Genomic DNA, 27,259 nt, shown 5'->3' with positions numbered 1-27,259 from the left:
TATCTATGAGCATGCAGTGGCAGCGGCGGTGCCCAAGTACAATGTATAATTGTTTCGAAATCCAAACCTCTAGGCGAGCAATGAACATGCGGCAGTCTAGGATCAGCCACGCCATGACCCTGTCGATAATGCGAATGTATTTTCCTTCAACAGTAAAAATATGGCAGTAAGTCTAAGGTGAAGTGATTTTAAGTATCTGCAAACGTTCCACATTCATGACTTAGTGTATCCACCGGGTCATATAGCAGCTCGATCACAGAGCTGAAACCGAGTATACACTCACATAAAATTGCGTCTGAGGATATGACAACAGTAAACACTTTGACCAGTACCTCATATCACACTAAAAAGAATCGAAAATGTTTGCTAGTATTCCATGTTCTTGGATGCTACTGGTGCTACGTGATAGAGCAAGAATAAAAGCATTTATATAAAATACGAATATTGATTTATAGACGATTAGCTTATCAAAATGGACCACATCTTTCGTTACTTCCAGTCGTTTGATGACTCCAAGGGCGTGCTACCCGTTGTGAACCATTTAGTCGAGCTCGACGGCACGGACAGTGACGGGAGCACGGACGGTGACCGGGCTGCGCACAGTAACGGGCGAGCGGACGGTGACAGGAGAGCGGACGGTGACGGGGCTGCGCACGGTAACGGGCGCGCGAACAGTGACCGGGCTACGGACAGTGACAGGAGCACGGCGACGAACAGTAACCGGCGAGCGCACAGTCACGGGCGAGCGCACGGTGACCGGGGCGCGACGGCGGACAGTGACAGGGCTGCGGACGGTGACGGGCGAGCGAACAGTCACAGGGGAGCGCACAGTAACCGGGCTGCGGACGGTAACAGGCGAGCGCACGGTGACCGGGGCACGACGGCGGACGGTGACGGGGCTGCGAACCGTGACGGGGCTGCGAACAGTCACAGGGGCACGGCGGCGGACAGTGACGGGCGAGCGAACGGTCACTGGGGAGCGGACGGTAACCGGGCTGCGGACAGTGACGGGAGCACGGCGGCGGACGGTCACAGGGGAGCGAACGGTGACGGGCGAGCGGACGGTCACTGGGCTGCGCACAGTAACGGGGCTGCGAACAGTCACCGGGGAGCGAACGGTGACGGGGGCGCGGCGGCGGACGGTCACCGGGGAGCGCACAGTGACGGGCGAGCGCACGGTCACAGGCGCACGGCGGCGAACAGTGACGGGAGAGCGAACAGTCACCGGGGAGCGCACAGTGACGGGGGCGCGGCGGCGGACAGTCACCGGGGAGCGAACCGTCACGGGAGAGCGAACAGTGACGGGAGCGCGGCGGCGCACGGTGACGGGGCTACGCACGGTGACGGGCGAGCGAACCGTAACCGGGGAGCGCACGGTAACAGGAGAGCGAACCGTCACCGGAGAGCGAACAGTGACGGGGCTACGGACTGTAACCGGGGAGCGGACAGTGACCGGGGCGCGGACGGTCACGGGCTTGGGGGAGCGCACGGTGACGGGGCTGCGAACCGTAACGGGAGCACGGACGGTGACTGGGCTGCGAACAGTGACCGGGGAGCGAACGGTAACTGGGCTGCGAACGGTGACGGGAGCGCGGACGGTGACGGGCTCAGGCTGGAGAAGAAGGCGATAAAGTCAGTTTAGTGGTCCTAGTCGAGTGAACTCAAAGCTAGACTTACAACGGGAGCAGCAACCGAGGCGGAGATGACCGCGGCAACGGCGAGCATGGAGAGCTTGTTGAACATCATGTTGAAAGATGAGAAATTTGATTGAGATGAGAGAGGCGACTGGTAGACAAACGACTGGAAGCGGTGGTCTGAAGAAATCCAAGAGTGAAGTGGCCGGTATTTATATGCTTTCCAGCCCCCGCTAGAGTCGAAGGCGGACACAGCGGGGGTGCACCCTTGGCCTTCTTTGGTTTGTTCATGTCCACCGTATTGGCGTGCAGTGAATCCAACATGGTGCCATGAACCCCGTCCAGCTCCGGTTACTGTTTGTCGCAAGTTGGAGCTGTGCTCGCATCATGGGCGGGTGTTAAGCGAGCGTCCAGTTGCCGATCTTGGGGCTGCAAAGTGCCTCAAAGTTTGATTCGGAAGAAGAGGGCGCGGTTGCAACAGGTTGCAACCTTTCAGACATACTGAATTTGAAACGATACTATCACCTGTCGACTGCCTCTGAGGTGCGCGGAAGTACCACAGATAAACCGTGGAGAAATAACTCACATAAGCGTTGAGAGTTACCTCGAAGGGGCCTCATGTCATCCTTGTGCATCCATGGTTAGGATGAAGATCCACCCCCTTCGCATTCGCCGCGGTTCGCCTCGGATAGGGGTTTGTCAAATTTGACATTGAGCGTGACAGCGCGGAACCTTTGCGACTATGCTGATGTATTTCTGGCACACGACCACTTATCAGCTTGTGGGCGACCCTGAGATCCTGGTGCTCGCAATGAGGGCCGACTGAGTAATCGAGGCCTAAATCTTTATAAGCTATGATTATGAGCGCGATTGAGAGAGTCATCGGAAGACCGTGTTCATGGACTTAGGCGATTTGATTGGTACGGAGCCGGCGGTTCTATGAGGGAATCCCGACAGAATTCAACCTCACTCCGATGTCGTCTTGCTCAGCACTATATTTCTTAACAACCGCGCCTGTCAGAAACGATGGTCAGCAGCCGAAATTTCCAATGTGAAGAATACGATGAAATGGGAGCTAATTTCACGCCATCAGTTTGTTGTCGGCGAGACTTTTCCATCATTGGAGTCATCATCGGACATGCGCCGAGAACATGCAGCACCCGGGGCGCGTTGCACTCGTTTTGTGCTGACCGATACCGGCGTGGGACCACAGTTGTGGCCTATAAGGTCTTAGCGTCTGCTGATTTGGGGACGAAATTCGATGCATTGATGCAAGCCGTCAGTGATAGCAAAACTACATGAATGAGGTTATTGAGTAACGGTTGAGGGCGTTCATTGTGGAAAAAATCATATAATATATGCACTCGCCTAGAAAACCGTTGATTACGAGGGGTTGCTCAACTAGCTTGCGCAATTTCCCTCCTTCGTGGTACAATGTGAAGCTGAGGAAGTCAACAACGGAGGAGCACACGATAAAAAAGTAGCGATCAAAGAATCAAATAATGTTGCCGCATTGAACGCAAAGTTCAGCGCCCAAAAGTCCCTCTGCCGCCGGCTTTAGCTCGGTCTTGCTCGGCCATGACGGCAACCGTCGATCATTCCAAGAGCCAACCCCACAAAGCACGCATCTGGGGAGGTGTAATAATAAGATAGTTTGATCAATTGGTGCCTTGCGAGAGAGTGCCGGTATCCATTTAGAACAACAAAGAGCGGCTCTGATTTCACGGGCACACGACCAATAATATGATCACAGCCGCATCTACAGCCGGGGTTGTCAGGTTATGCTGTACGTCCTGCCGGCACGGCTATTCCTGTCATGAAAAAGTACAGCAGTGTTTCAGGTTTGACAGTGGTCTGTGGTCTCCTCTGACAGACTTGATATCCCAATTTGTGATGGTCGACAGTGTCTGATGCGTATCAAATTTAAGAAACATGCGGGAGCAAAGCTGCGCACAACCAACATTAGCCAATGTTGCCAATGACGTCACTCGTCAACGAGGAGCACGCAAGAAAAGCAACTATTATGTAAAAGTGGTATTTTCGCCAGCCATGGTGTCGCGAGAGCAGATGCGGACATTGTCGTAGATGAACTTCATGAGGTTGTTGTGGGGTATCGGTCAACGCGGTCGAAGAAAAAAGAAGATGAAAGCCACTAACCGACGTCGAGGAAATAAGAAGAGAAACTCCAAGCGTTCCGATCATGGCCTCAGCCACGGATGTTGTGCGAGCTGAGCAGCGGTGGAGCGTTCGTAGGGTTCATAACGGAACATCAGGCTTAACAAGTCGTAACTTTGGTCGGCCACCTCATCGCCATGCCGCTCAGCTATCATCGCGCGAAGCGATCTGGAGTGGGGCTCGATGCCTGCAATCTTCCATAACATCCCTGAGGACAAATCAGCGTAAGCTCAGTTTGATCATCAGCCCTCCGTCGGACGTAGTATGGACATGTTCGGTTGCTCTGGGCTCACATCGAAGTGAACTTTGAAGAAAACTTCACCCCACGAAACTGAACCGAGGATCAAAGAAAAAGGGCAAACTTACCGTCGGCTTCGAGGTACTTGTGTGCGTACTTGCCGCGTTCAATGAGAGACGAGGGGACTCGGCCCAGGAGCTCAATCATCTGTGCGATGTGCTCCTCCTCCTCCGTCCACGAGGCGTCAGGGCGCGCAAAGGGGTTGAACAGTTCGTCACCCATCAGAAGGCGATACACCTAACAAGCGTATCAGCAAGCTCACCGCCTCGTACGTCAGAGGGGATGGAATCGGGCGCACAATACACGCCGCGCTCCAGATGTCCGCGCTGGTGTCCCACGGCGCCCCGAGCACGACCTCGGGAGCGCGGAGGATGGGGCTCGTGATGAGGCTCCGCATGTGCTTGTCTACCCAGTTGGCTACGTTGCATGAGTACGGCACGGATAGGATAGAGCAGGGGCCGCAAAGACTTACCGACGCCAAGGTCCACTATCTTCACGTTGATTGCGTTGCCAGGCGGTTCGAAAACAGGAAGAGGCTGGGACTTGTACACACGATAAGGGGTGTGCGGCGGTCCTTGGCTACCCTGAGGAGGGGCGGAAATGGGTGGGTTCGCGCGGAGGTCGTTTTTGATGGTCTCGTATGGGTCATCCAACATAAGTAATATGTTATCTAGTTTCAGGTCTGACGGGGAAGAAACAAGCGGATGAACATCTACTCAACGAACCACCCGGAGAAGACGCAACGCACCCGTATGCACAATCCTGGCCTGAGTATGCAAATAATCCAACCCCAGGAAGAACTGCTGCAGGAACCTCTTGACCATCGGTAGTGGAAGCTGTTCGTTATAATGGCGAAGGAGGGAGTATCCCCCACGACCCAAGAGCTCGAACACTAAGCATATATGCGTGCCATGGACGCCGACATGATCGAAGTGGTCGAGTATACTGATCACATGCTTGTACCCTGGGTGAGAGGGGTTGGCTTTGGTGGTGTGCAGCAGGATCTCGACCTCCTCCACTTCGTCGATGCCGCCAGCAGAGCTGTTGGCCGCGAGGATCTTGAGTGCGACGAATTGCTTCTTCCTACATACATGCGCGAGACGCTTAGTTATGCGAAAGGAAGACAGATATCATACCACGCACTGTATGTCCTCCGTCAACCAGACCGTGGAGTACTCCCCATACCCAATCTTCCGTCTGACGACATATCGTCCATCCTTGAAGGCATCGCCAATGGTCACCGGATGGTATCCTCCAGGACTATACCGCGTAACGTCCTCCTCGTGCGAGACGTCAAACGTCCCGATGACTACCTCTGCGCTCTGAGTGGAGAAGCTTCCACTTGAGATCTCCGCTGAGGGTTGCGCAGACGTGTCCGAGTCGCCGCCTGACTTGAAGAGACAGTAGCACAAGAGAAAAGTGGCGGCTGCGAATGCGAGCTGCAAGAATCTTCGACGTCGTATCCTAAACATCCTGGAGAAGCAGAGGCGATGACAGTGATGACTGGATGCAAAGTGTACTGAAAGAGTTTGGCAACAAGTACCGTGTTGTATACAATGTTGCCCCCGTGCCCATCGCTAAATGACGAGCGCGTGTATAACGCTCAGGGGTTTTATCCACACCAAGCTTCTCTCTCCGTTCATCTACTTGAAGTATGAGGTAGGAACCGTTGGATTCTGTTTTGGTCGATAGCGTTTACGCATTTGGTTGTTAACGGCGAAGGACGAGTTCAACGTCGCCGGTGACACTGACAGCGACGCCCGTCAGTCTTCAACACCTCGGCAACACCCGAAGCCCCTCCTCCAATACAACGTCCCCAAACCGTCGATGGTCAGATTCAAGGTACCTCCCATACACGCCTTCAAACACCCGCATGCGTCTAATAGACCCAGAACAGATGGCTCCTCGTCGAGTTCATCTCATGTACCCCGGACGACCCGGCGTCTTACCATAACCCGCAACCTCAGCTTCAGAAGCCAAAGACACAATCAAACCTCGATAGCCGCCAGATCTTCGCGGCGCTCAAGCAGAGCGTCATCTCCAACTTTGGCGACACGGGATGGGGAGCTGTGGGTATGTCGTTGACTGGTGAGCACACTCCTTCCTCCTTGGTTGGGCCCTGGCCGTTCGCCGGTCGCGGAGAAACATACTCATATCATTGGGACTTGGACAGTGAAGTACTACTCCCCAACGACGGGTATATGCATCATCCGTGTCGCGAGAGATCATCATCAGCTTGCATGGGGCGCGACGACGTTGCTCACAAATGTGGCTGGACAACGGTTCATACCAAACGTTGTTCACGTATCTGGTGCGCATATAGCCATCCAACGTGTCGTTTCTCGCGTGCTAACCTGGCTCGAACGCCGTAGGCACCATCAAACATGCCCAACTCTCCGCGATCCAGCATAATAGGGAGGTAGTAGCAAGGTTCCGGGCGCGCGCGAATACTCCTGGTGTGTCTGCCTTTCTAACCCAGGGTCCTGTTCACATCGCTAATGCGTGCTCCAGCCAACTATCGGGACTCCTACGACGATTACCTAACTCAAAGTACAAAAGAGATCAATGCTTTGCAAGACTGATCCCCCGCGAACGAAAACAGCACAGCTCTGTTTTTACAGCAATGCACTGTACACTTCGCAAACCTACATTTGACGGGCGCGTCCAGCGATCATCACCCCATCTAACCTGTATCCCTCCAACCACTCTTCAAATGCAATTAATCATAACTTAGCCTCCATCCACGTACTCACCCCCCGCCACTCCTCGAGCTCCCTTTCCTTCTGGATCCTCCGCATGGTCACTTGTTCGTCCGTCCAAGCGAGGATGGCGGAGACAAGCCGATCTACATCCTCCCGCTTATGGCCCGCATGCAGGCATATCCGCACGCGATCTTTACCTTTCGGTACAGTCGGCCAGGTGATCGCTCGGGCAGCGAGGTTGCGGGATGCGAGATATGCAGATAAAGGTCGCGGAGAGCAGGTGTGCAGGGGGATGATGGGCGAGGGCGGAGTTCCGGGGGAGGGTGAGAGGATATGAGGTGGGAGGGAGAGGAGTTTTGAGGGTATCGAGGCGAGGTGGGGGCGCAGGGATTCTACGAAGTGGGTTGACATGTCGAGTAGGTGGGAGGCAAGCTATGAGACCATGTTAGTACAACCCCCCGACCCACAAGGGCCATTGCGCCGAATGACACACCTTGCTGGCTGTCCCATCCTCCATTAGATCAAACGAACAGTCGACTGCGATCACATTGGCATTCGTCAGAGAGGTTGTGTAGATGAGTGAGCGTGCGTAGTTGAGGAGGTAGTCCCGTATGAGTACAGTTGTGAGCAGTGCAGCTACGCTCAGGAAAACTGTGTCAGCAAGGGCAGATGACGTGGTGAAGGACAAACGCACCACCATTCCCTCCTAATGCTTTCCCGAACGTGTGTAGTCTTGCTAGCACCTTCTTCTCGAGCCCCAGCTCGACGACTCGCCCTCTTCCCCTTGGTCCGTACACGCCAGTGCAGTGTGCCTCATCGACCACAATATGCCCGTTCCCTCTCGGTAGCATCGTCTCGACGACCTCCACCATCTCCCTCAGGGGCGCGAACGTCCCATCCATGCTGTACAGGCTCTCCACAGCGACGAAAACGGATGCACCTCCCGCCTCAACATCTGCACGATCGCGTACAAGTCGCCTGAGTGTTCGCTCGAGTGCCTTGACCGAATTGTGCTCGAACGAGAAGAGTGCCGCGTGCGCACGCGACGCCCGCATACCGTCGTGCACACTCGCGTGGATCATCTCGTCGTACACAATTACGTCGCCCTCCTGAGGCACGCTCGCGAAGAACCCGACATTGGCGTCGAACCCCGAATTAAACAGCAGTGCCGCGGGTGCTTTGAGGAAGGCGGCCAGGCGCGTCTCGAGCGCAGCGTGTGGTCGTGCGGGAACGAGCAAGCGTGAGCCACCCGAGCCGAGGATTTCGGGTGCTGCATGCAGCTTTTCGAGAAACAGATCGCGCAGTCGGGGGAGAGTGGTGAACGAGAGGTAGTCGTTTGAGCTGAAGTCGGTGAGCTGGTCCGATGCGAGGTTTGCGGAGGATGACACGGCGATCTGGTGTGGGAGACGGCGGCGGATGTTGCGCTCGTCTCGAGACTTGAGGGCATCCTCGAGTTTGGCTTCAAGTGCAGATGACATGTTCTCTGCGATGTGGAGGGGAGCGAGGAGAAGATGAGACCATGAAGTCGAGAGTTGAGTCGAAGGTCTAAGGTCATCGTTGCCTCCGTATTTACGCGCCAAAAACGGCATAGCCGACATCTTATCATATCTGCATCTGCGGCTATAGACCGAAATTACGACTTCCATATGCGTGCGAATGTTCATCCAAAGCCGACTTTTCTTATACTTCTCGGCAGCTCCTCAACATTTTTTTCTGCTATCTTCAAAAAGTTTCTCAACTTGGTTCTTCTTCAAAGAAAGTCGTCATTTGCAAGATTTTGTAATGCCGGCACGGATTGCACTGAACAGATATCTCGTCACAATATATGTGTCTTGAATCTAACGACAAGATAGTAGGGCCATCCATTATGTCTCTGACTCGGTCCGTAGGACGAGCCGAGGGAGATAAAGCTAAGAGTGTAATTTTGTCAACTGAAAAAAGAGGACGATTTTGATGAAGTTGATGTGCTGCAAAAGGCCCCAATAACCCTCAACTGTCGCACTACAGGCAAATGCGATAATTCTGGACCCGAAAATAAGGAGGAAAATGCACTGGAAAGTAAATATTTTCCTCCATATTTCCCTTTGACCAATAGAGGCCGAAAAAGTTTCATGTTCCAGTGAATTTTCAGGCGACAAAAACAAGCTTACCTTCCATTTATAAACATTAAGCGCTGGCGGAGATTCAACTCCTGCTTCAACCTGCCTTTTTGGGCCTCTTTGTGCACCAGAAAATGATAACTTTCCGCGTGCTTATTCCTAGCCCGAAAATCTGTAGGAAGATGTTTACTTTCCAGGTCATTTTCCTGCTTATTCTCGGGCACAGAATTAGCGCATTTGCCTGTAGTGTCAGTGCTTCAGTCAGTACTTGTTTTCGTCGACGTTGATGCGACTGAGATCAGATTCAATAGGTCTGAAATTCTATGCGCCAAATATACCTCGCGTGATTTCTTAGTTCAAATATCCATCAACCGCTGGAGGCCCGAGATACGAGCCATAAATATATGGCAGCAGCGAGACCGAGGCTCAGCCTGGCTGTGGCAAGATGATCAGCCATCGTGGGCAGCGTGGCCAGAAGCGCAGACTTGCCGTTAGTCTATAGCCATGATTCATCACGCATCGTGATTCACCGGGCTGTACTGTTCATCCAAAGAGTCTTTGATATAAGGACTTAAGGCTATGTCATGCGGTCTAGTTCTCAGTTTGTTGATTAGCATTGATCGTAATCTGTGGTAGGCACAACACAAGAGTACTGCTTTTGGGCCGGACATGAGGCCATTAGAATGTTCTCGTCTAATTCATCATGATTTCATAATGCCGGAATTTTTCAATGCCGTATGCTACGCGCCGCATCACGCTGATATAATAAAGCTTGGGTGTGCGGTCTCCCGCTTTACTATCTATCGTCGAGTCACGTTCCCTTAACCTGGATGATGAGCGCTAGCCTTAAGCGCGCGCAGTGGTACTGTATCTCAGCAAATGCCAACGGAACCTCCTCGTAGGATGGCTGCGACAATGAAGATTTTGACGTAGTACCGCTTGACAAGAGAAACACGGCTGACGCGTTTTAAATGCCAGCTGCTCAACTTACTCAAGGAGGGATTGAGCCTCAAACGAGGATGGTAGATGCTACACAGTTCGTCCTTAGCTGGAGGCTTAATGTTCGTGTATTTATTTTGTATCCACGCTTGCCGCATACTCATGTTGAGTTCTCTTTCGCCCATCCAGATTAACTTGACGCCTGTGATTGATTTTGCTCGGATGCCATACTATGTCCGAAGAGCGCAAGCTAACCTCGAGGTCTCGATCAAAGCTTCTCTTTGCAGCCTCTGCCTCTCTGATTATGCTCCTTATTGCTCTACATCTGGTAGGCTTGCGGGGAGACAACAATCCCACAATTGACAGCGTTGGCATGCTCGAGATGATGTGGCTCTCCAAGAAAGAGCCGCATCTTCTATACGAGTTTGGGGACGTAGAAGAACCCAAAACTGCCAGTTTGACAGCCGCTGGTATGTTCGAGGTTTGTCTATCTGACGACTTTCATGCGGTGCACAGCAGGAAGAGAGTTCTGCGGGACTTGGATGGTTCGGAGTCTCCATGAATTGACGCTGGTAGAGTCGGTATATATATGAATACAGCGTTCTTCCGCTGCGACGGAGTCCACCAGATGTTAGATGCTCTGGATTCGTAGTCCATGGGGCCTTTAGACAAGACCTTTTATATGCTTGCAGATACTTTACAAATAGACCATCTACGAAGCTATCGCAGCACTGCCCACCCCCTCTTGCCCACTCGCCACTGCCGCCTCCTTCTCAACCTCTTCCTCAACCTGCTGCTCCCTCTTCGACCCCCTCACAGGCAGCCCCGCAAACTTAGCGCGCAAAGCCTCGTACTTGCGCCTCTGCGCAACGGACACGCTTGGTGACACCTTGGACAGCGCAGCGCGGAAGTCGTCCGGCGTCACTCGTACCTTCAGTTCCTGATCCTGATCCTGCCCACCCTCCTTCTGAGCTTGAGCCCGAGCCTCAGATAGGACAGCATCGCGCGCCTCGTCCATCTCGATCCGGCCTAGCATGCGGCGGAGGGCTACAACACCCGCCTCGCGCACAAGCGCAGCAATGTCCGCGCCAGAGAAGCCGTCGCATCGGTCTTGCACGAGTGCTTCGATCTCCGTCAGACTCTTCTCTATGCCTTCATTTGTGCCATCTGAGCTTGAGAGCGGGACGGACGAACTTAGCACAAGCGCGCGCAGCACCTCCGCGCGGCCGTCGCGGTCCGGCAGGTCGACATACAGCAGCTTGTCGAGCCGGCCCGGACGCACCATCGCGGGATCAATCATGTCAGGTCGGTTTGTAGCGCCGATGACATACACGGGCGCGGAGGTCGCTGAACGGGATGTATCAAGCCCGTCGAGTTCAGTGAGGAGGGTGTTGACGACACGGGCGGACGATTCGGACTACGTGCGTATGAAATTAGTACAAGTACGGCGAGCACAGAGGTGAGCTCACGAGGCTGTCGTCGCGACGCGGGACGAGGGCGTCAAGCTCGTCGAAGAAGACAATACACGGAGCCGAAGCTCGAGCGCGAGCAAAGATCTGGCGCACAGCGCGCTCGCTCTCTCCAACGTACTACATATCGTTGTTCATTGTCAGTGACGGCTTAGTATCTGCAAGCATACAAGACACACCTTATTGAGCACCTCCGGCCCCTTCACACTAATGAAGTTCGCCTTACTCTCCCCGGCAACCGCCCTAGCCAACAACGTCTTCCCGCACCCGGGCGGCCCCCACATGAGCACCCCGCAACCGCCTCTAATACCCACCTGGCGAAACACCTCAGGCCTCCGGATAGGCTGTACAATTGCCATGCCGAGCTCCTCGCGCGTCGCATGGAGTGAGCCAATCGAGGACCACGTCACCGCTGGCGCAGTGCTGAACCCTTCGCGCGTCGAAGAGGGCTGCACTGTGCGCAGAGCAGCGGTGAAGTCGGCTTGTGTGAGCTGCAAGGGCTCGAGCTGGGATTCGGAGAGTGGGCCAGGGTGGGAAGCGAGGAAGTGGGCGATTGTTCGGGGGAGGGGCGGGAGAATGGCCACGAGGTTAGCGAAGGGTGCATCGAGGGCGAGGTCGTCGGAAGAACTTGCGAGAAGGTCGGATGGAGGTAAGGCTGAAGCAGCGGCGGTTGAGGTTTCTGAGTCGACGACCATTCCTTCGTTTGTATCTACACTCCTTGCTGGAAGCTCGGCGACGACGCCATTCGCTGCTTCCAGCTCGGCGAGCTCGCGGAAGATGCGTTTCACGGCTATGACTCCAGCAGCCCCCGTGAGTGATGCGAGGTCCGCACCAACGTAGCCAGGTGTCGCGCGAGCCAAGGCAGCATAGTCGAAGGAACCGCTCAGTCGAAGCTTGGAACATTGCACTCTCAAAATTCTAGAGGAAAGCGACTATGAGATCCGCGAGTGAGTAAGAGGACGATGTGGAAACTCACCTTTCGCGGGAGGTCTCATCAGGTACTCCCATAGCGATCTCATGGTCAAAGCGACCTGCGCGTCGTAAAGCCGCATCCAGCGCGTCCGGTCTGTTCGTCGCCCCAATGACTACGACAGGCTTGTTTTCGGTCTTGTCCCAAGACAAGTCTACCATGTGTTTCAGTAAGGGGCAGACAAAATATGATGACCCAAACTCACCATCCATACAAGTGAGAAACTGCGCGACAATACGACGCTCCATCTCACGTTGAGCGCTTTCTCTCTTCGGAGTAACCGCATCTATTTCATCTATGAATAAAAGGCAGGGTGCACACCGCTGATGATTGCTGGTTGGGAGTTTGAATGAAGAATATTGGGTTAAACACGTACCTTTGCCTCATCGAAGGTATCTCTTAACGTCTTCTCTGACTCGCCTGACATGCCCGACACGATAGAAGGAGCCGATATGCTGATGAACGGGATGCCTAGTTCCTGTGCACGCGTCAGAACGATGACAAGAAATAAAAAAAATTGACCACGTACACCCGCAATGGCGTTTGCTAGCAGCGTCTTCCCGCAACCCGGAGGCCCATGCAATAAAACGCCACGAGGCGGCTGGACGCCGGTATGCATGTAGATCTCCGGATGACAGAGAGGCATCGCGACTAGCTCAAGCATCTTCTCCACAGAGGCGTCTACTCCGCCCAGGTCGCTCAGACGAGCTGATGGTGGTTCATGGTTGGTAGCAGCAACCTTGGCGCGCTTTGCATCCTCTGTTCGAATCGAGCGTATCTTGCGCTTCGTCGATGGTGGCTTCGTCGAATCCGAAGGCGCAAGTTGAGAGCGTGATGATGACTCATCGTGAGCTTCTTCGACCGTCAACGGACGCGACGAGGATGCAGGCGGTGTTGGGATGGGTGAGGGTGCATCAGGGGTTGAGTTGATGTTTAACTTGGCTTTGCGATGGGTCGACCAGAGGCCCTGCATAGACCTGTTGAGCGTGTTCGATCCCTGCGCTGGCAGAAGCAGTCATGATGGATTTCTCGAGCATTAGAGTGGGTACATACATCCATGGACTCGGCGAAAAGTTTGCAAAAGTTATCTGTGGACCGGCGCTCAGCGAGTGATTCCAGTGTGACTGCCTTGTGATTGTCGTTACTAGTGACTCGTCACTAGTCACCCTTCGTCACGTACCGTGCTCCCTCCCTTGCTTCCTCCTCATATCGTACGACCAATTTGATCTGGTGCTATGTAAGTTCTGCTGCAGAATCCTTTTTCATTGTTTTTTGGCAGTTATAATGGTGCAGAAGCTGTCCTTGTGGTTGGGTTAGGTTGGCGAAGAAGAGGCGTGAAAACATTATGTCATCAACTTTTATTGAAGACGCGCCGTGGGGTTTGCTTTGGAAGCTTTGGCTTGTCCCGACGAGATGTTCCCAGCAGAATTAGCCCGAAGTTGTAATTAAAGCTGCACCTCTGCGACCCTGGGACCCCGTCTCTTATGCCATACAAGCCACACTGTTTCGTGGGATCCAAACGCATGGGCCTCGCTTGCCGCCTCAGATGCCAACACACCCACGCGAAGATGCATATAGATATCCCTGACAGGTTGACGTTGGGCGTAGAATGGTTTCAGCCACTGCGGCTTCGAGAACCAGGTGAGTCACTTAGGCTTCTTAGCTTCTTGGCTTATTGAACCTCATCCTCATTCTCTGTTTGCCAATAATGATCACGAAGTCAATCTAACGGATTACATAGGCTCCTATGTTTGTATAATTTCCATCACGCATACCAGTCGTGTTGAACTATATATGCGAGCGTTATCACTGGAACTGCAAGCGGCAATCTCTCTTCTGACTCTTATCTCTACATCATGACATCTACAACCCCTACTAAGAAGGTTCCTTACGGTTAGTAACTCATGATGACCGACTAATGATCATTCTGACTTTCTCTATCTAGTACGCTTGGGCAACTCTGGCTTGAAAGTTTCCAGGATTATCTTGGGATGTATGCAGTACGGGCCGAAGACGTGGCAAGATTGGTGCCTCGGACAGGAGGAAGCTAACGCTCACATCAAAGCCGCGTACGTGACCATTGTTTGCGCACCTAGCACTGTTAATTTTTGCGTATTCATTGGATACTCAGCTACGAGGCAGGCATCCAAACGTTCGACACCTCAGATGTTCGTTCTCGTTATTTCTCATAGTTTACCCCCGTAATGACCACATGAATAACAACCCATAGGTTTATTCAAACGGAGAGTCCGAAGTTATCCTTGGGAACGCGATCAAAGAGTTGAATCTCCCCCGGGAGGAGATCGTCGTCATGACTAAGGTGCGCATCTTCTCGTTTTTCCTTCACCTTACAGACTGATCCGATTTTTAGCTTTACTCCGTGGTGACGCGCGACGGAGCCAACGCGCTCGCGACAAACATCGGAATGGACCCCGACGTGTATGGCTACGTGAACCAGCATGGGCTAAGCAGGAAGGTGTGTCTTGTCCTGGCTATTACCCATGGTTCGTTACGAATACCACCATCCATAGCACATATTCGATGCTGTCAAGGCAAGCTTGAAGCGACTTCAGCTTGACTATATCGACGTTTATCAATGTCAGTGCCTTGGATCATTAGCTCCAATAAAGCCTCACCTCCACTCTAGGCCATCGTTACGACTACAACACTCCTATCGAAGAGACGGTCAGTGCGCATGTCACTCGTTTCCGGGAACGAAAGCTGACCACGGTGCAGATGCACGCCCTTCACGACATTGTGAAGGCCGGATATGTTCGCTACATTGGGATCAGCTCCTGCTGGGCGTACCAGTGTTAGTGCGCCTTGTCCTGACCCCGTTTCGGACAAAAACTGATCCCATTCTCTGTCTCTAGTCCACGCCATGCAGAGTAAGCGCTTTCTCATAACCGTTGTCTTCAAGCGTTAACCAACTTATAGACTACGCTATTGCCAACAACCTCACACCCTTTATCTCCATGCAAAACCACTATAACCTAGTCTATCGAGAGGAAGAGCGCGAGATGATGCCGACGCTAAAGGTAAAGCGCACGCGTCTTTCCTCTCGCTTGTTGCTTAACCTGTGCTCAGATGTTCGGAGTCGGCTCGATTCCATGGTCTCCACTCGCTCGAGGGCTGCTCTGTCGTCCTCTGGCACAGAAGACGACACGCGGCGAGACAGATTGGTGAGGGTGTCTTCCGTTGTGCTACCACGTAAATAAATTACTGACCGCTGAATAGGGCCATTAAGGCATACCACGCCGGACCCGGGACAGATGAAATCATCAACCGGTACGTCGCCTTCCCGCCGATCGTGGAACTCCATAACTTACATTCGCGTAGAACGGAGGAGATCGCAAAGAAGAAAGGCGTAAACATGGCTCAAGTCGGGATTGCTTGGCTGCTCTCCAAAGAAGGTGCGCTGAGCCTCCAGTTCGCCTGCTGCTTCCTGCAGAGCGCATTACTGACAAGGTATATCACAGGCGTGACGGCTCCTATCGTAGGTACGACGAGTCTCAAGAACCTCGAAGACATCATCGGTCAGTTGTTTGCTGACTTGGCTGCATGGTGTGCTGACTTGCCTTTACTCTAGCGGGTGCGGATGTCAAACTCACCGAAGACGAGATCAAGTACCTGGAGGAAGCATACCAGCCCCGTTCTGCGTTTGGTCACATCTGATGAAGGCCACCGTAAACTGAAGCTGCAAATACCTATCTAACCCGCCAACAAACTGTACAGTACGTTATAACAAGAAGTACAAATGATGTCGATCGCTTTTTACCTCTGCGTGAACTGTAAACAAATAACAGTCGCTCTAGTGCTTGCTGGTAGCGTTTGGGCCAGACACGCTTCATAAGCGTCTTACCCCGCGAGTTTTACTACCGCTCGCTACTTCTCCTCGGACAAAATCTCGTGACTGTATCACGTGCCGTCCTCAAGCCTTTACGCGACCGTGCTGACCTTGCCTTGACTTTTAGCAAATACCGTTCACCAGCACTCCGAAGTGGATTATGAAGAAAGCTGGTTGCATAGCGAATATAAGGAGAGGCGGTTTGGCTGAGAGTCGCAGTATTGGCACCCGCTTCTCTTCCACGAACCCCTCCCAATCCTGACAAACGAACCGATGGCTGCTACTCAGACTGAAACCAAGATGCCTTACGGTTCGCTCTTTGACTTATTTATAACTACTCCTTTCTAATTAAAGAACAACGTCTACGGCGTACAGTGCGCCTGGGTAACTCCGGCTTGAAGGTGTCCAAGATCATCCTCGGCTGCATGCAGTACGGCGACAAAGGATGGCAAGACTGGTGTCTCCCGCAGGAGGAAGCCACCCAGCACATCAAGGCTGCGTAAGTATTCCCTTGATTTTGAATATTCTATGTGACAAATAGATATTGACGCCGATTTATACAGATACGAGGCCGGCATACAGACGTTCGATACCTCCAACGTAAGTGATGCTGACTGGTACTCTCAAATGAATAACAGAGTCGAAGCTGACGCGAATGCGCAGGTGTACTCGAACGGTCTGTCGGAAGTTATGCTCGGGAATGCGATTAAGGAGCTGCAACTTCCCCGCGAACGTATTGTCATTATGACCAAGGTGAGCTGTCCAAGTTTTAAACAGCGTATTAATCGCCGCGATTAAACTATTACCTACTGTAGGTTTTCGCACCCGTGGCCAAGGAATACGGAACGTTTGCGGTTGGCATGCAAAACCGTGACGAATTCATTAACCAGTGGGGCCTCAGCCGAAAGGTAACGTCAACGTTTGAGAGGGAGGTCTCGATGGCTGACTGTATTTCAGCACATCTTTGACTCTGTCCAAGCAAGCATGAAGCGTCTTCAGGTGGATTACATTGACCTGTACCAGTGTTCGTCTTCTTCTGAGTGATCGTCTGCCTCGTACATGGGCGCTGACTTTCATCGCTGCTGCAGGCCATCGCTTTGACAAAGACACTCCTATCGAAGAGACGGTAAGTGTTGTGCATGGCCAATGGCGGCCCAGGTCTGATTTTACGCGCTATGTATAGATGCAAGCTCTTCATGACATCGTCAAACTAGGCTGGGTGCGATGCATTGGCATGAGTTCCTGCTTTGCGTACCAATGTAAGTCCAGTTTATATAAATGTGTCAAAAAATAACGTTAACGTGATCTCCTTAGTCCACGCGATGCAAAGTCAGTTCCATGTGCATGTCTTTCTCGTGGATATTCTCTAACAGGATGCAGATTACGCCATCGCCAACAAGCTCACTCCATTCATCTCGATGCAAAACCATTACAATGCAGTGTACAGGGAAGAAGAGCGCGAGATGTTCCCGACTCTCAAGGTCGGTTGATATTCTTACATGTGACCTTTGGGTCGCTGATCTCGTCCTAGATGTTCGGCGTCGGGTCGATCCCTTGGTCCCCACTTGCTCGAGGTTTGCTCACAAGGCCTTTGAGTGGCTCGAGCACTCGTGGTGAAGTTGACTGGTGAGTCTTTGACTCTGAGTGTGCGTCAGGGTGTCTGAGCGGTCTTTGCTCCAGGGCTATCAAGAGATATCATGAGGGTCCGGGAACGGAGACGATCATCAAGCGGTTCGTCTTGTTTTACATACCTTGCCATATGTTCATACTAACATTCAATACACAGCACGGAAGAGATAGCCCAGAAACGCGGCATCAGCATGGCTCAGGTAGCGATTGCTTGGGCGCTCTCTAAAGAAGGTACGCAAAAAGATCGGTTTTCATCCTTCGGGTGTGCTGCAAGCTGATGCGTCGCGTTAGGCGTGACTGCACCCATTGTTGGACCCACGAAATTGAAATACTTGGACGATATCATTGGTTAGTGATGCTCCGACTATGGCGACGAAGACGGCTGACATTCTAACAGCCGGTCTCGACGTGAAGCTTACCGACGAAGAAATCAAGTACATAGAGGAGGAGTACAAGCCGCGCACTGTCTTTGGTCAAATTGAGTGAGCTAATCCAATGAACGCTTGCATAACTATGAATCCCGGCTAGTATCATGAATCGATTTGATGTATAATTAGTACCTGAAATTTTATCCATAAACCTGCCCGAGCCCTGGCCTTATGCCCGATAACGACGTCCTCTTGAGCTTTACCTAGCTGCTTTACGGACCGGATGAATGGGAAAGTGGCGTCGGTCGGAAGTAGCCGAGGGAGGTCGGTTTCTGGAAGGCGCTAGATGTCGTCAGAGATTCACCTGGAATTCGATAAAAGGTCTGATAACTCGGTCTGCCTCCGGGAAACTAGCCCCTTCAATATTGTTATGTAGTAGGTAACCGCCTTCTCAGACCTTGATGTGATAACTAATATTGAGGTGGGTTCCGCTGGCACTTACCTACAAGCTGGAGTTTGGCCCTGAACGTTGAACGCTCCTGAACCCGACGGCTCGACATGCGCTCTAGCGCCGGCCCGACGGTTACGCAAACCCGCTGACCTCCGCTTGGGTTTTAGCAAATACCTTTTACAACGTATCTTTATGGATTATGAAGAGGACGTGTTGGAAATCCTATAAGGTCACGGAGGTGGTTAGCATTGACACCCGCTTCTCTTCTTCACACTAGGCTCAATATTTGAAGACGTCACGATGGCTACGACGCCGGCCCAGAACAAGATGCCTTACGGTTCGTTGTTCGTTTGATTTGCCAAATCGCCATACTTGTTCCTTGACGCAGATCCGTGTTGCAGTACGCCTCGGTAACTCCGGCTTGAAGGTGTCTAAGATTATCCTCGGCTGCATGCAGTACGGCCATAAGCAGTGGCAAGAGTTCTGCCTCCCGCAAGAGGTCGCTATTGAACACATCAAGGCTGCGTGAGTCACTTCTACACTCCGACTTTCAATGTGCCAGGCAGGTTTTGACACCAATGAAACAGATATGAGGCCGGTATACAGACGTTCGATACTTCGAACGTAAGCGACCTAGCTTGGTATATTACATCCCAATGGCAGAGTTGATATGTAATCGCAGAACTATTCGAATGGTCTCTCAGAGATTATGCTAGGCAATGCGATCAAGGAGCTCCAGCTTCCGCGCGAGCGTATTGTCATCATGACCAAGGCAAGTGCCACATCCCACTGCTAGCGACTCGATCATAGTCACGCTTGGTCGATAATTCCTGTAGGTCTTTGCACCCGTGGCTAAGGAATTCGGAAAGTCCCTCGTTGGCGTGAACGTTGGCGATGAATGTGTGAACCAGTGGGGTCTGAGCCGCAAGGTAAAGTCATGTTCTGAGAGCACGAGTTTCGATGACTGATCGCGTTCCAGAATATTTTTGCATCTGTTCAAGCAAGCCTGAAGCGCCTCCAGGTGGATTACATTGATCTGTACCAATGTTTGTCTTTATGAGACATTCGGACTATGTCCCCCGCATGATTGCTGACTTTCGCCGTTGCCACAGGTCATCGCTTTGACAATGATACCCCCATCGAAGAGACGGTGAGTGACATCCGTTCCTGAAGCCGCTTCATAGCTGACTTTGTGCGCGGTAAATAGATGCAAGCACTTCATGACATTGTCAAACTCGGCTGGGTGCGATACATCGGCATGAGCTCCTGCCACGCGTACCAATGTAAGTCCTGCTGATACAGTACAGTCGTGATTTAAACTATGCTAATGTTATGATCCTAGTCCACGCTATGCAAAGTCTGCTCATCTGCACTCAACTCCTGCGAGCTGTCTCTGACATGGTTTCGCAGATTATGCCATCGCGAACAAGCTCACACCGTTCATCTCAATGCAAAACCACTATAATACAATTTACAGGGAAGAAGAACGTGAGATGTTCCCGACTCTCAAGGTCAGTCTCTATCCCTACATGTACATACTGTTGTCAATGCTTAGCTAGTCACTCCCAGATGTTCGGCGTTGGGTCTATCCCCTGGGCCCCGCTTGCTCGCGGTTTGCTCGCGAGACCCCTAAGCGACTCAAGCACGGTTCGTGGTGAGGATGCCTGGTAAGTACTTGCCTTTGATTAAGCTAAACATCGTATCACTCAACACTCTCCGCTTCAGGCTCAAGAGATACTTCGAGGGTCCCGGAACGGATGCTATCATCAAGCGGTTCGTTCTGCCATGAGCCTCGTGTCGAAACTCATGCTAACGCGACATTTCCAGCACGGAAGAAGTGGCCAAAAAGCGCGGCATCACCATGGCCCAGGTTTCAATTGCCTGGATGCTGTCCAAAGAGGGTACGTAAACAGGCCTGAATCTTTCACATCATCAAGCACGCAGCAAGCTAACGCACAGAGGTAGGTGTCACCGCGCCCATTGTCGGGCTGACCAAGGTAAAATACCTGGACGATTTCATCGGTAAGTATCGCTCTAGCTACATCATCAGCCACATTAGTCGCTCACATGGTTCTAGTCGGACTCGACGTGAAGCTCACGGAAGAAGAGATCAAGTACATCGAGGAAGAGTACAAGCCGCGCACAATCTTTGGTCATTGATGAACATAAACGTGTATCGAGAAGCTTTACATGCCTCCTACTTATCTAACAAGCCGGTCTACAACTGCGCCTTGCAATCTGCATTATGTATCAATAGAATGTTGTTTTGCTCATCAAACGAGGCGACGAAAATGAGGACCAAGTATCTTAAAAACTAAGATCACGAACGCAACTCATAAAACAGCGTACAACATGAGTTTCATTCGATGATGCACCAAAAAGGTGCTCAGTTAATGTGTCGTCTACAGTAAGGTAATGCCGTCGTAAGAGCCATCGAGAAAAACGGGACGATCGAGGGGGTTCGGTGCGTTCAGTACCGTAATGACGTTATCTATAAACAAGAGAGATGCGTAAATCGATCGGTCGAAAGAGATGAAGATGTTGATAGAGATAGAGATAGAGATAATGAGATATAAAGATGCAGACAAAGGTTTCCGCGCGGGGCGTACTAAAAGCAGGTTATCCATAAAGATACGAAGACTGAGAACGTTGATGCACAAGAGGCCTGAAAAGACGCCGAAGGAGGTCAAAGGTCGAAGTCGAAAGGAAGAGATGGAAAGGCAGATGGGAACCAGAAATCAAAGAAAGAGGAGAAAATGATGGTCTGATATCGAACACTAGTATCGAAACGAGGAAGAGAAGACGAAGAAAATTAGGTTCACCGAGCCAAAGAGAGGACATTCGGCGATGAGAGAAAACCAGAACGCAGACAAAAGAGAGAAAGAGAAACAGGTATCCAAAATGTTGATTGACAGTCTCTGGAGAGGCGATGTTGAGGCCAGAGCATTTCGTGAGCTGCAGCCGAATGGCGGAGACGATGCAAGAACGAGCCGCACACCGACGCTCAACAACAGCCCGAGCAACGGGCGCTCAAGACACCTCGCTCCCAATCACCCTCAACGCCATCTTCCCCCCGCTCCTCGCCACCGCCCCATCCCACGCCTCCGCCGAACTAATAAACTTCATCTGCGCGCGCTCCCGCTCCGCCGACCCGCCCGACGACACGCTCGCCGACCGCTCCCTGCCACTGCCATTGCCGTTGGAGCCGGGCAGAGACGGCATGAGCACAGCGATCGCAAACGTCCGCGCAACAGGCGCCTTCTCCTGCGTCACAAACTTGTCGTACACGCGCTTCCTCACCTCCTCGTATGGCAGCGCGCGCGGAACGCGCAGCACGATCGTCGTCGCCTCGTGTGTCGCCTTGATCGCGAGCGTCGCGCCGTCGAGCACGCTCTGTGTCGTCTGCGCCGTCTGCACGCTCATCGCGCTCGCGAACGACATCGCAGTCGCGTTCGACGCAGCAGTCTGCGCGCTCACAGACGTCATCGCGGACTGCATCGAGTGCATCGAGTGCGCGGAGCGGTGCGACTGCCCCGACCCCGAGCCGGAAGACTGCGTCGATCCGCCAGACGACGACGAGCGCATCGTGGAGATGGACGACGCGCGCGGGCGCGTGATCGGTGTCGGCGAGAGCGGGGAGAAGGGCGGGATGGAGGGGATGTACGGGTAGTGGTACGACGAATAGCGTGCTTGTCTGGGCGACCCGAGCTCGCTCTCTGTCTCTGTCCCTGTGTCGGTCTCGGTCTCGGTCTCAGTCTCAGTGCTAGTCTCTCCCGAGGGCGACGGAGACGGGGCGCGGTAGTGCCCCATGGGCGTGGAGGCTCTGCTGTCCGGGGGCGAGGGCGGACGGACGGAGTCTGGGATGACAGAAGTTAGCAGGTCCTTTTAGGTAGGGTAAATGTGGCTCACCATCGAAATACGCATCCAGATACTCCTCCCCGCCCTCCTCTCCTTCACCCGCGCCTCTCCCCGCCCAATCATCCCACGCCTCTTCCTCTTCGGGATACACCGACACAGGCCTAATCGTATGCCTCCTCCCAGCAGCCGCACCGCTTGACAACGACCGCCGAAGCCCAGCAGCCTGCATGAGCGCCTGGAGCTGCGCCCTGCTGTTCGCACCCTGCGGCCCTTCCATCGCAGCCTCATTAAGCAACCTTGGAAGAATCGCATCGCCCGTCTGCGGACCCTCGCGCCACGCCTCCGAGTCGACCGTACACATCGACGCACGCGGATCGTACATCGACGCGCCGTCCTCACTCGGAAGAGCAAGATCCATTCCCAAATCAGCGAGATACCTCGCAGCAAGGGACGACGTCGTCGACGCAATCGTCGCCACACTCTGCCTCGCCATCGCCCTCGAATGAGCGCCAGCAGCAGCAGCCTGCTGCTCACCGGCTCCCGGACCGACCTCCGGAACACCGACGAGCAGAGCGCTCCTGCGATACTCGGCCAACGACGCCGCGGCCATCTCCGGGTTCCAGATCCGCGCATTGCGGTGCGGATCTCCCGCCGCCGAAAACGCGCGGCGCCTCCCTGCGGTGCTGTTCCGGATGGAGGGCGTCTCGGGCACGCCGTGCGCCGTGATGGCGCTCTTGGCGGACACGGGCAGCTCGCGGTCTTCGGGCAGGCTTTCGAGCGGGGGACGGTCGGAGTCTGCGACGGGGAGCGAGAGGTCGGATGGGTTGTGTCCGAAGCGGAGGGGGGCGTCGTGCGGGGCGACGACGCGCGGGGTGCGGAGGGAGGGCGAGGGAGGAATCGAGCCGCTCGAGCCAGACCCGGAGGAGCTCGCAGTGGCGGTCGAGGTGGTGCGCGAGCGCATGGAGCGGCCGTCTTCTGATGATTTGTGGTGGCTGCGGCGGGATTTTGTGGACGGCGTAGGCGGGGTCGTGGTGTGGATAGACTGATCCGATGAAGACGAACCATTGGACTGTGTCGAGACACGGCGGTTCGCAAAGTCCTTCACGATCATCGGCGGTGTCGGCTGGCTGCCCGCAAGGGACGGCGTCGAGGCCGAGAACATGGTCGAGAGCGGGCTGGTCGAGATCGAGTGCCGGGAGCGCGCTGGCACCGGAACGGCGGGCTTCTTCTCGTCCAGGCCGAGCTTCTTCTGCGTCTTCTTCGCGAGGTCGTGATCGCGTCTCCAGAAGCCGAAGAAGTCTGTGAACGTCCGCGTCGCGCGGAGCTCCCGGACGAGCGTTGGCAGGTCTTCGCTGAACATGGAGCTGATCATGGCGTGCAGCTCGCGGGCGCGTGCGTCGGCCGTGACCTGCGTCGCGCGGAAGAGCGTGCCCTTCTTCGTGAGGCGGGGGACATGGTCGTGGATGTCTTTCGCGATGCTTTGCGGGTCTGGGCCTGGCGGAAGAGACTCAAATGACGCAGCCTGGTCGGAGTGGACGTAGAATCCGTCTTTCTTGACACCCTTTCCGGCTGCGAGACCTTTCCGCTTGTCTCGTGCCATGCGGGTGTACTCGATCTCGAGCGTCTCCTGGAACCACAGGCAGTCCTCCCAGCGTCTCCAAATATCGTACTCAACATTCGAGGTGTTGGAGGATCCGGAGAACGTGGAGACATCGTCATCTTTGATGGGACATACCCGGAAGCCGTAACTGAAAGCACTCCCTGAGCGGGCGTCAGCCCCACAATAGCATGATGGAGAAGACGAGGATGATACGCACCCATCTTCTCTGGTGGTAGAAACTCGATCGAGAACTGCTTTGGGGCGCTCCTGTATACCGCGCGTTTCCATGCCTGGAAGTGACGACGATAAGGATGAAGTCACCGAAGGATTAGCGCGTGCCACTTACATCTGGAGACAGAGGGCCGTCAGCGGCACCTCCAGTCTGCGAGCAGCTGTGATCAGATCCCCGAGAGATAGGAAAGCAGGATAGAGCGCACCGGTGTAGTATCCATCCCAGAACACTCTAAGTCAACGTCACCAGAAACCCAGGATTACGGTGATAAGCGGTTGGTGATAGTAAGAGAGTACTTGGGGCTCGAGAACGCTTGAAAGCTTGCAGACAGACGAAAGCGTAGGATGTACGAGAGTAAGATAGGCTGGATGACGAAGAACGTGATTGCTGACTAGATGTGAGCCTGGGGAGCAGACGGTTATGTTCCTAAAGCAGAGGGAGTGAGCACATGGGCGCCGGTTTCACAGAGCCGGTACGCGGATGAGGCGATACAGACCTAGCTTTAGGCTAAGTTTTTGGACCAGAAAGCTGACTAGCGCCTTGGAGTGGTGGATAGTGAGACACTGTGCACGAAATTAGAGCTCGAGGAGCAGGGAAGGGGAGAAACAGAGAGTTGTCTGCTTTTGTTCTCCATGGCCTTGGGATCGTTGTGGTCAGCGCAAGCAATAGCGAGAGGATTAGTTGCCTGATTTGGAAAGTAGACAATAAGCCACGCTAGCCGAGCTAACAAAAGCAAACTCACCGCCATCATCCCCTCTCCCCCTTCCCCCCGTTCCACCCTCGACAGACACTGATGCGGCACGTCCAGATTGTCATTTTACACTCCTTTTCTTGTCTTGACCCTTGCTTTGTCCGTCATTTCGAGGGCGCGCCTTCCCACTCGCGTTGATCTTGGATCCGTGCGCGCGAGATAACAGGCGCCGCGTGCTTCATTAGGCCGCCATGTGCTTCCCGCGCCGGCTCATTGGCCAGAGCTTAGTCCCGGCCAAGCCCAGGGCACATACCGAATGGTCCAAACCTTCGGTCTATACGGTCCGCTTTGTCTCAACGTGCTCGAAGCGGAGGCGCTCCGAGTCACTGATCTGCACCTCATCGCCACAATCTGACCGCATTTAGGCTGTAGACGCCTAGCGCGCGGATCTAGCCTCGCCTAGACAGATCTCTGAAGGAAGGTTACATGTTCATCGCTTTGCTAGAGACGTTAAGGTGAGAGGATATGATGGATACTAACGAGAATAAGTGAAAGACTGAACGCGCTGAGGCGTATGAACGAGACGAAGAGCACGGGCAGAGAGTGCTCGGGCCTTGGGTGACCAAATGCTTTTCCTCATTGAAGGCGACTGTTAGACTCATATTCGCACTAGGTCATTTCAACCAAAATTGATCGAGTTTTCTTAGGGGTTACAGCACTTCGTCAAACGCATACATGTACAACGTAGCAAACTCATTCAACCCTTCTCATACAGTGGACTATACCCCATCTTCTTCCCTTTCCGTGCACACTCAGCCGCCTCTTCCTCAAGAGCTCTTGTTCACCTCCTGCTGCGCCTGCCCCTTGCCGTTCCTCGCATTTCCTGTCGCGCATCGCGTTAGCGCCTCGCAATACATCTCCCCACCTTCCCATTTTAAATCATGATCTAACGGACTCACCAGAAGCCTGCTGTCCCTTATCCCCCGTCACAGCACCCACAACGCTGTCCTTGTAGCCGCCCACCCGGTCCTTGGTGCCCTCCGCGTACCCCTGCGCCTGCGCGGCCTTGTACTCGGCCTCGCCCTTCGCGTGCTCCTCCTTACCAGAGCGGCGCCAAGACTGCGCGCCGGTCGCGTCGCCGATCGTCTCGACGGCGTTGCCTTTGAGGGAGTGCAGCTGGCCGGAGGTCTTGCTATAAGAAGGGGTGAGTGGACGGGAAATCATGGTGAAGGATAGGGACGAACCTGGGCTCGGTGTAGTTGTTGGAAGACATGGTGATGATGTGAGTGGTCGGCTGGCTGGTGAGCTCGAGAGTAAGAGATTGGTTGTGAGAGTAAGGTAGCGACGAGGTGCTGAAGAACTGACGAGAAACCACCCAGGTATTTATACGTGCTAAACGACCATCTACTCCTAGCGTATGCATCAAAGCCGATGCGAGACATCGGTTAAGGCTGAGGCAGCCCGAAACGCGATCAGTCCAGCGGCGCGCACGTATACGCCTGGGAAGGACGATGACGTCGAAGTCGCGCGCACCTTCGAATCACCTTGCAGTCTGCGGCTCAAGTGCCTACTAGCGCTCGCTGACGTCCATTGGGCGCTCTGCTCGCTCCTGATTCAGTTGAATCGAAGCGAGAACCTGCAGCAGCAAACTTCATAGCTCCGAGGAAAAGGGCGCGTTCACGGGCGCTTGAGAGGTTTGTTTGCGACGGGCTCAAACGGTGGTCCAGTTAGAAATTGACCATGTTCCCCTTTGACAGCATGGAAACTCTTCTATCGTTGTTCTTCAGACTACTGCATACCGCGGCACGCCAATGTACCTGCGGATAAGGCTCCAACCATATAGTATATATACTGTATATATACGTTTACTACCCTATGTATATACCATGTAAGTATAGAGGGGGGTGTAAACTGTTGTGTACAGTGTATATACAGTATATTATTCTGTATAAGACGTAAGCTAGTACTTGTATGGAGCAAAACCGGGGGGCGAGAGCGACAAAGAACCCACAAAGCCAGAATTTGCGCCAGCGCCTCGTCTGGTGTATCACCTCACGTGTGGCACAGCCACGCAATCTGGCCGAGGTGCGGTAGGAAATTACGAAAAAGTCTGTTAGCCATCCATTGGTCCAGTGCTGAGCGCTGAGCATGGCAGCATCCAGCAACGAAGACGAGCTCACCATTCGCGAGAACACGGTCGCCAGCATCCATGAGTACACTCGAACACTTCCTGCACACGTCCCGATTGCAAGCAAAGATGACCGCATCTTCAATGTCTTATCCAACGTACACGGCGG

The 27,259-nt window shown here is 53.6% G+C and overlaps 9 protein-coding genes across 9 annotated transcripts; 4 read left to right on the top strand and 5 right to left on the bottom strand.

Moving 5' to 3' along the window:
- Nucleotides 1-472: 472 nt before the first annotated feature.
- On the top strand, nucleotides 473-1,771 carry CONPUDRAFT_142370 (uncharacterized protein; the record flags this gene model as incomplete). Its single annotated transcript, XM_007767500.1, has 2 exons — nucleotides 473-1,632; nucleotides 1,672-1,771. The coding sequence occupies 2 exons, from the start codon at nucleotides 473-475 to the stop codon at nucleotides 1,769-1,771; spliced, it is 1,260 nt and encodes a 419-aa protein (XP_007765690.1).
- A 2,061-nt stretch (nucleotides 1,772-3,832) lies between these two features.
- Nucleotides 3,833-5,579, bottom strand: CONPUDRAFT_150850 (kinase-like protein; the record flags this gene model as incomplete). Its single annotated transcript, XM_007767499.1, has 6 exons — nucleotides 3,833-4,017; nucleotides 4,176-4,344; nucleotides 4,406-4,524; nucleotides 4,580-4,789; nucleotides 4,856-5,190; nucleotides 5,251-5,579. 6 exons carry the CDS (start codon nucleotides 5,577-5,579, stop codon nucleotides 3,833-3,835), a joined length of 1,347 nt encoding a protein of 448 aa, XP_007765689.1.
- A 465-nt stretch (nucleotides 5,580-6,044) lies between these two features.
- Nucleotides 6,045-8,294, bottom strand: CONPUDRAFT_80373 (PLP-dependent transferase). The gene is made up of 6 exons (XM_007767275.1): nucleotides 7,504-8,294; nucleotides 7,303-7,445; nucleotides 6,619-7,241; nucleotides 6,480-6,563; nucleotides 6,281-6,418; nucleotides 6,045-6,195 (listed from the first exon to the last, which is right to left on the bottom strand). The coding sequence occupies exons 1-3, from the start codon at nucleotides 8,285-8,287 to the stop codon at nucleotides 6,831-6,833; spliced, it is 1,338 nt and encodes a 445-aa protein (XP_007765465.1). The 5' UTR covers nucleotides 8,288-8,294; the 3' UTR covers nucleotides 6,045-6,195; nucleotides 6,281-6,418; nucleotides 6,480-6,563; nucleotides 6,619-6,830.
- A 2,214-nt stretch (nucleotides 8,295-10,508) lies between these two features.
- On the bottom strand, nucleotides 10,509-13,345 carry CONPUDRAFT_135499 (AAA-domain-containing protein; the record flags this gene model as incomplete). Its single annotated transcript, XM_007767498.1, has 8 exons — nucleotides 10,509-11,264; nucleotides 11,317-11,436; nucleotides 11,496-12,234; nucleotides 12,293-12,440; nucleotides 12,492-12,609; nucleotides 12,663-12,764; nucleotides 12,816-13,283; nucleotides 13,340-13,345. 8 exons carry the CDS (start codon nucleotides 13,343-13,345, stop codon nucleotides 10,560-10,562), a joined length of 2,406 nt encoding a protein of 801 aa, XP_007765688.1. The 3' UTR covers nucleotides 10,509-10,559.
- Nucleotides 13,346-13,606: 261 nt separating this feature from the next.
- On the top strand, nucleotides 13,607-16,048 carry CONPUDRAFT_119171 (Aldo keto reductase). Its single transcript, XM_007767497.1, has 16 exons — nucleotides 13,607-13,927; nucleotides 14,007-14,179; nucleotides 14,232-14,355; nucleotides 14,418-14,454; nucleotides 14,517-14,606; nucleotides 14,658-14,762; nucleotides 14,818-14,884; nucleotides 14,934-14,971; nucleotides 15,023-15,098; nucleotides 15,160-15,174; nucleotides 15,224-15,324; nucleotides 15,374-15,468; nucleotides 15,524-15,574; nucleotides 15,626-15,699; nucleotides 15,766-15,822; nucleotides 15,876-16,048. Exons 2-16 carry the CDS (start codon nucleotides 14,143-14,145, stop codon nucleotides 15,959-15,961), a joined length of 1,053 nt encoding a protein of 350 aa, XP_007765687.1. The 5' UTR covers nucleotides 13,607-13,927; nucleotides 14,007-14,142; the 3' UTR covers nucleotides 15,962-16,048.
- A 358-nt stretch (nucleotides 16,049-16,406) lies between these two features.
- CONPUDRAFT_150845 (aryl-alcohol dehydrogenase) lies at nucleotides 16,407-18,248 on the top strand (the record flags this gene model as incomplete). Its single annotated transcript, XM_007767496.1, has 15 exons — nucleotides 16,407-16,443; nucleotides 16,509-16,632; nucleotides 16,697-16,733; nucleotides 16,797-16,886; nucleotides 16,949-17,041; nucleotides 17,091-17,157; nucleotides 17,222-17,259; nucleotides 17,317-17,392; nucleotides 17,448-17,462; nucleotides 17,514-17,614; nucleotides 17,665-17,759; nucleotides 17,814-17,864; nucleotides 17,920-17,993; nucleotides 18,054-18,110; nucleotides 18,160-18,248. The coding sequence occupies 15 exons, from the start codon at nucleotides 16,407-16,409 to the stop codon at nucleotides 18,246-18,248; spliced, it is 1,044 nt and encodes a 347-aa protein (XP_007765686.1).
- Nucleotides 18,249-18,869: 621 nt separating this feature from the next.
- CONPUDRAFT_142365 (aryl-alcohol dehydrogenase) lies at nucleotides 18,870-20,810 on the top strand. Its single transcript, XM_007767495.1, has 15 exons — nucleotides 18,870-18,918; nucleotides 18,983-19,106; nucleotides 19,169-19,205; nucleotides 19,264-19,353; nucleotides 19,418-19,510; nucleotides 19,561-19,627; nucleotides 19,694-19,731; nucleotides 19,789-19,864; nucleotides 19,924-19,938; nucleotides 19,992-20,092; nucleotides 20,151-20,248; nucleotides 20,307-20,354; nucleotides 20,409-20,482; nucleotides 20,547-20,603; nucleotides 20,659-20,810. Exons 1-15 carry the CDS (start codon nucleotides 18,882-18,884, stop codon nucleotides 20,739-20,741), a joined length of 1,038 nt encoding a protein of 345 aa, XP_007765685.1. The 5' UTR covers nucleotides 18,870-18,881; the 3' UTR covers nucleotides 20,742-20,810.
- An 801-nt stretch (nucleotides 20,811-21,611) lies between these two features.
- On the bottom strand, nucleotides 21,612-24,260 carry CONPUDRAFT_88232 (uncharacterized protein; the record flags this gene model as incomplete). Its single annotated transcript, XM_007767494.1, has 3 exons — nucleotides 21,612-22,438; nucleotides 22,491-24,200; nucleotides 24,257-24,260. The coding sequence occupies 3 exons, from the start codon at nucleotides 24,258-24,260 to the stop codon at nucleotides 21,612-21,614; spliced, it is 2,541 nt and encodes an 846-aa protein (XP_007765684.1).
- A 1,529-nt stretch (nucleotides 24,261-25,789) lies between these two features.
- CONPUDRAFT_88231 (mismatched base pair and cruciform DNA recognition protein) lies at nucleotides 25,790-26,235 on the bottom strand (the record flags this gene model as incomplete). Its single annotated transcript, XM_007767493.1, has 3 exons — nucleotides 25,790-25,845; nucleotides 25,922-26,154; nucleotides 26,207-26,235. 3 exons carry the CDS (start codon nucleotides 26,233-26,235, stop codon nucleotides 25,790-25,792), a joined length of 318 nt encoding a protein of 105 aa, XP_007765683.1.
- Between the last annotated feature and the right edge of the window lie 1,024 nt (nucleotides 26,236-27,259).

This window comes from Coniophora puteana (genome assembly GCF_000271625.1).
Source record: "Coniophora puteana RWD-64-598 SS2 unplaced genomic scaffold CONPUscaffold_3, whole genome shotgun sequence".
NCBI classification, from domain to species: Eukaryota; Fungi; Basidiomycota; class Agaricomycetes; order Boletales; family Coniophoraceae; genus Coniophora; species Coniophora puteana.
This window is presented reverse-complemented; position numbering and strand designations above follow the sequence as displayed.

What these genes read in the sequence shown, in the direction of transcription:
- CONPUDRAFT_80373 (XM_007767275.1), bottom strand. Translation starts at nt 8,287, where the DNA reads ATGTCATCTGCACTTGAAGCCAAACTCGAGGATGCCCTCAAGTCTCGA. An exon ending in AGCATTAGGAGGGAATGGTG is followed by an intron (nt 7,446 to 7,503) that starts GTGCGTTTGTCC and finishes TCCTGAGCGTAG; the next exon opens with CTGCACTGCTCACAACTGTA. An exon ending in AGGATGGGACAGCCAGCAAG is followed by an intron (nt 7,242 to 7,302) that starts GTGTGTCATTCG and finishes ATGGTCTCATAG; the next exon opens with CTTGCCTCCCACCTACTCGA.
- CONPUDRAFT_142365 (XM_007767495.1), top strand. Translation starts at nt 18,882, where the DNA reads ATGGCTACGACGCCGGCCCAGAACAAGATGCCTTACG. An exon ending in ATTGAACACATCAAGGCTGC is followed by an intron (nt 19,107 to 19,168) that starts GTGAGTCACTTC and finishes CCAATGAAACAG; the next exon opens with ATATGAGGCCGGTATACAGA. An exon ending in AGTGGGGTCTGAGCCGCAAG is followed by an intron (nt 19,511 to 19,560) that starts GTAAAGTCATGT and finishes ATCGCGTTCCAG; the next exon opens with AATATTTTTGCATCTGTTCA.
- CONPUDRAFT_119171 (XM_007767497.1), top strand. Translation starts at nt 14,143, where the DNA reads ATGACATCTACAACCCCTACTAAGAAGGTTCCTTACG. An exon ending in ACACTCCTATCGAAGAGACG is followed by an intron (nt 14,972 to 15,022) that starts GTCAGTGCGCAT and finishes ACCACGGTGCAG; the next exon opens with ATGCACGCCCTTCACGACAT. An exon ending in GAACCTCGAAGACATCATCG is followed by an intron (nt 15,823 to 15,875) that starts GTCAGTTGTTTG and finishes CCTTTACTCTAG; the next exon opens with CGGGTGCGGATGTCAAACTC.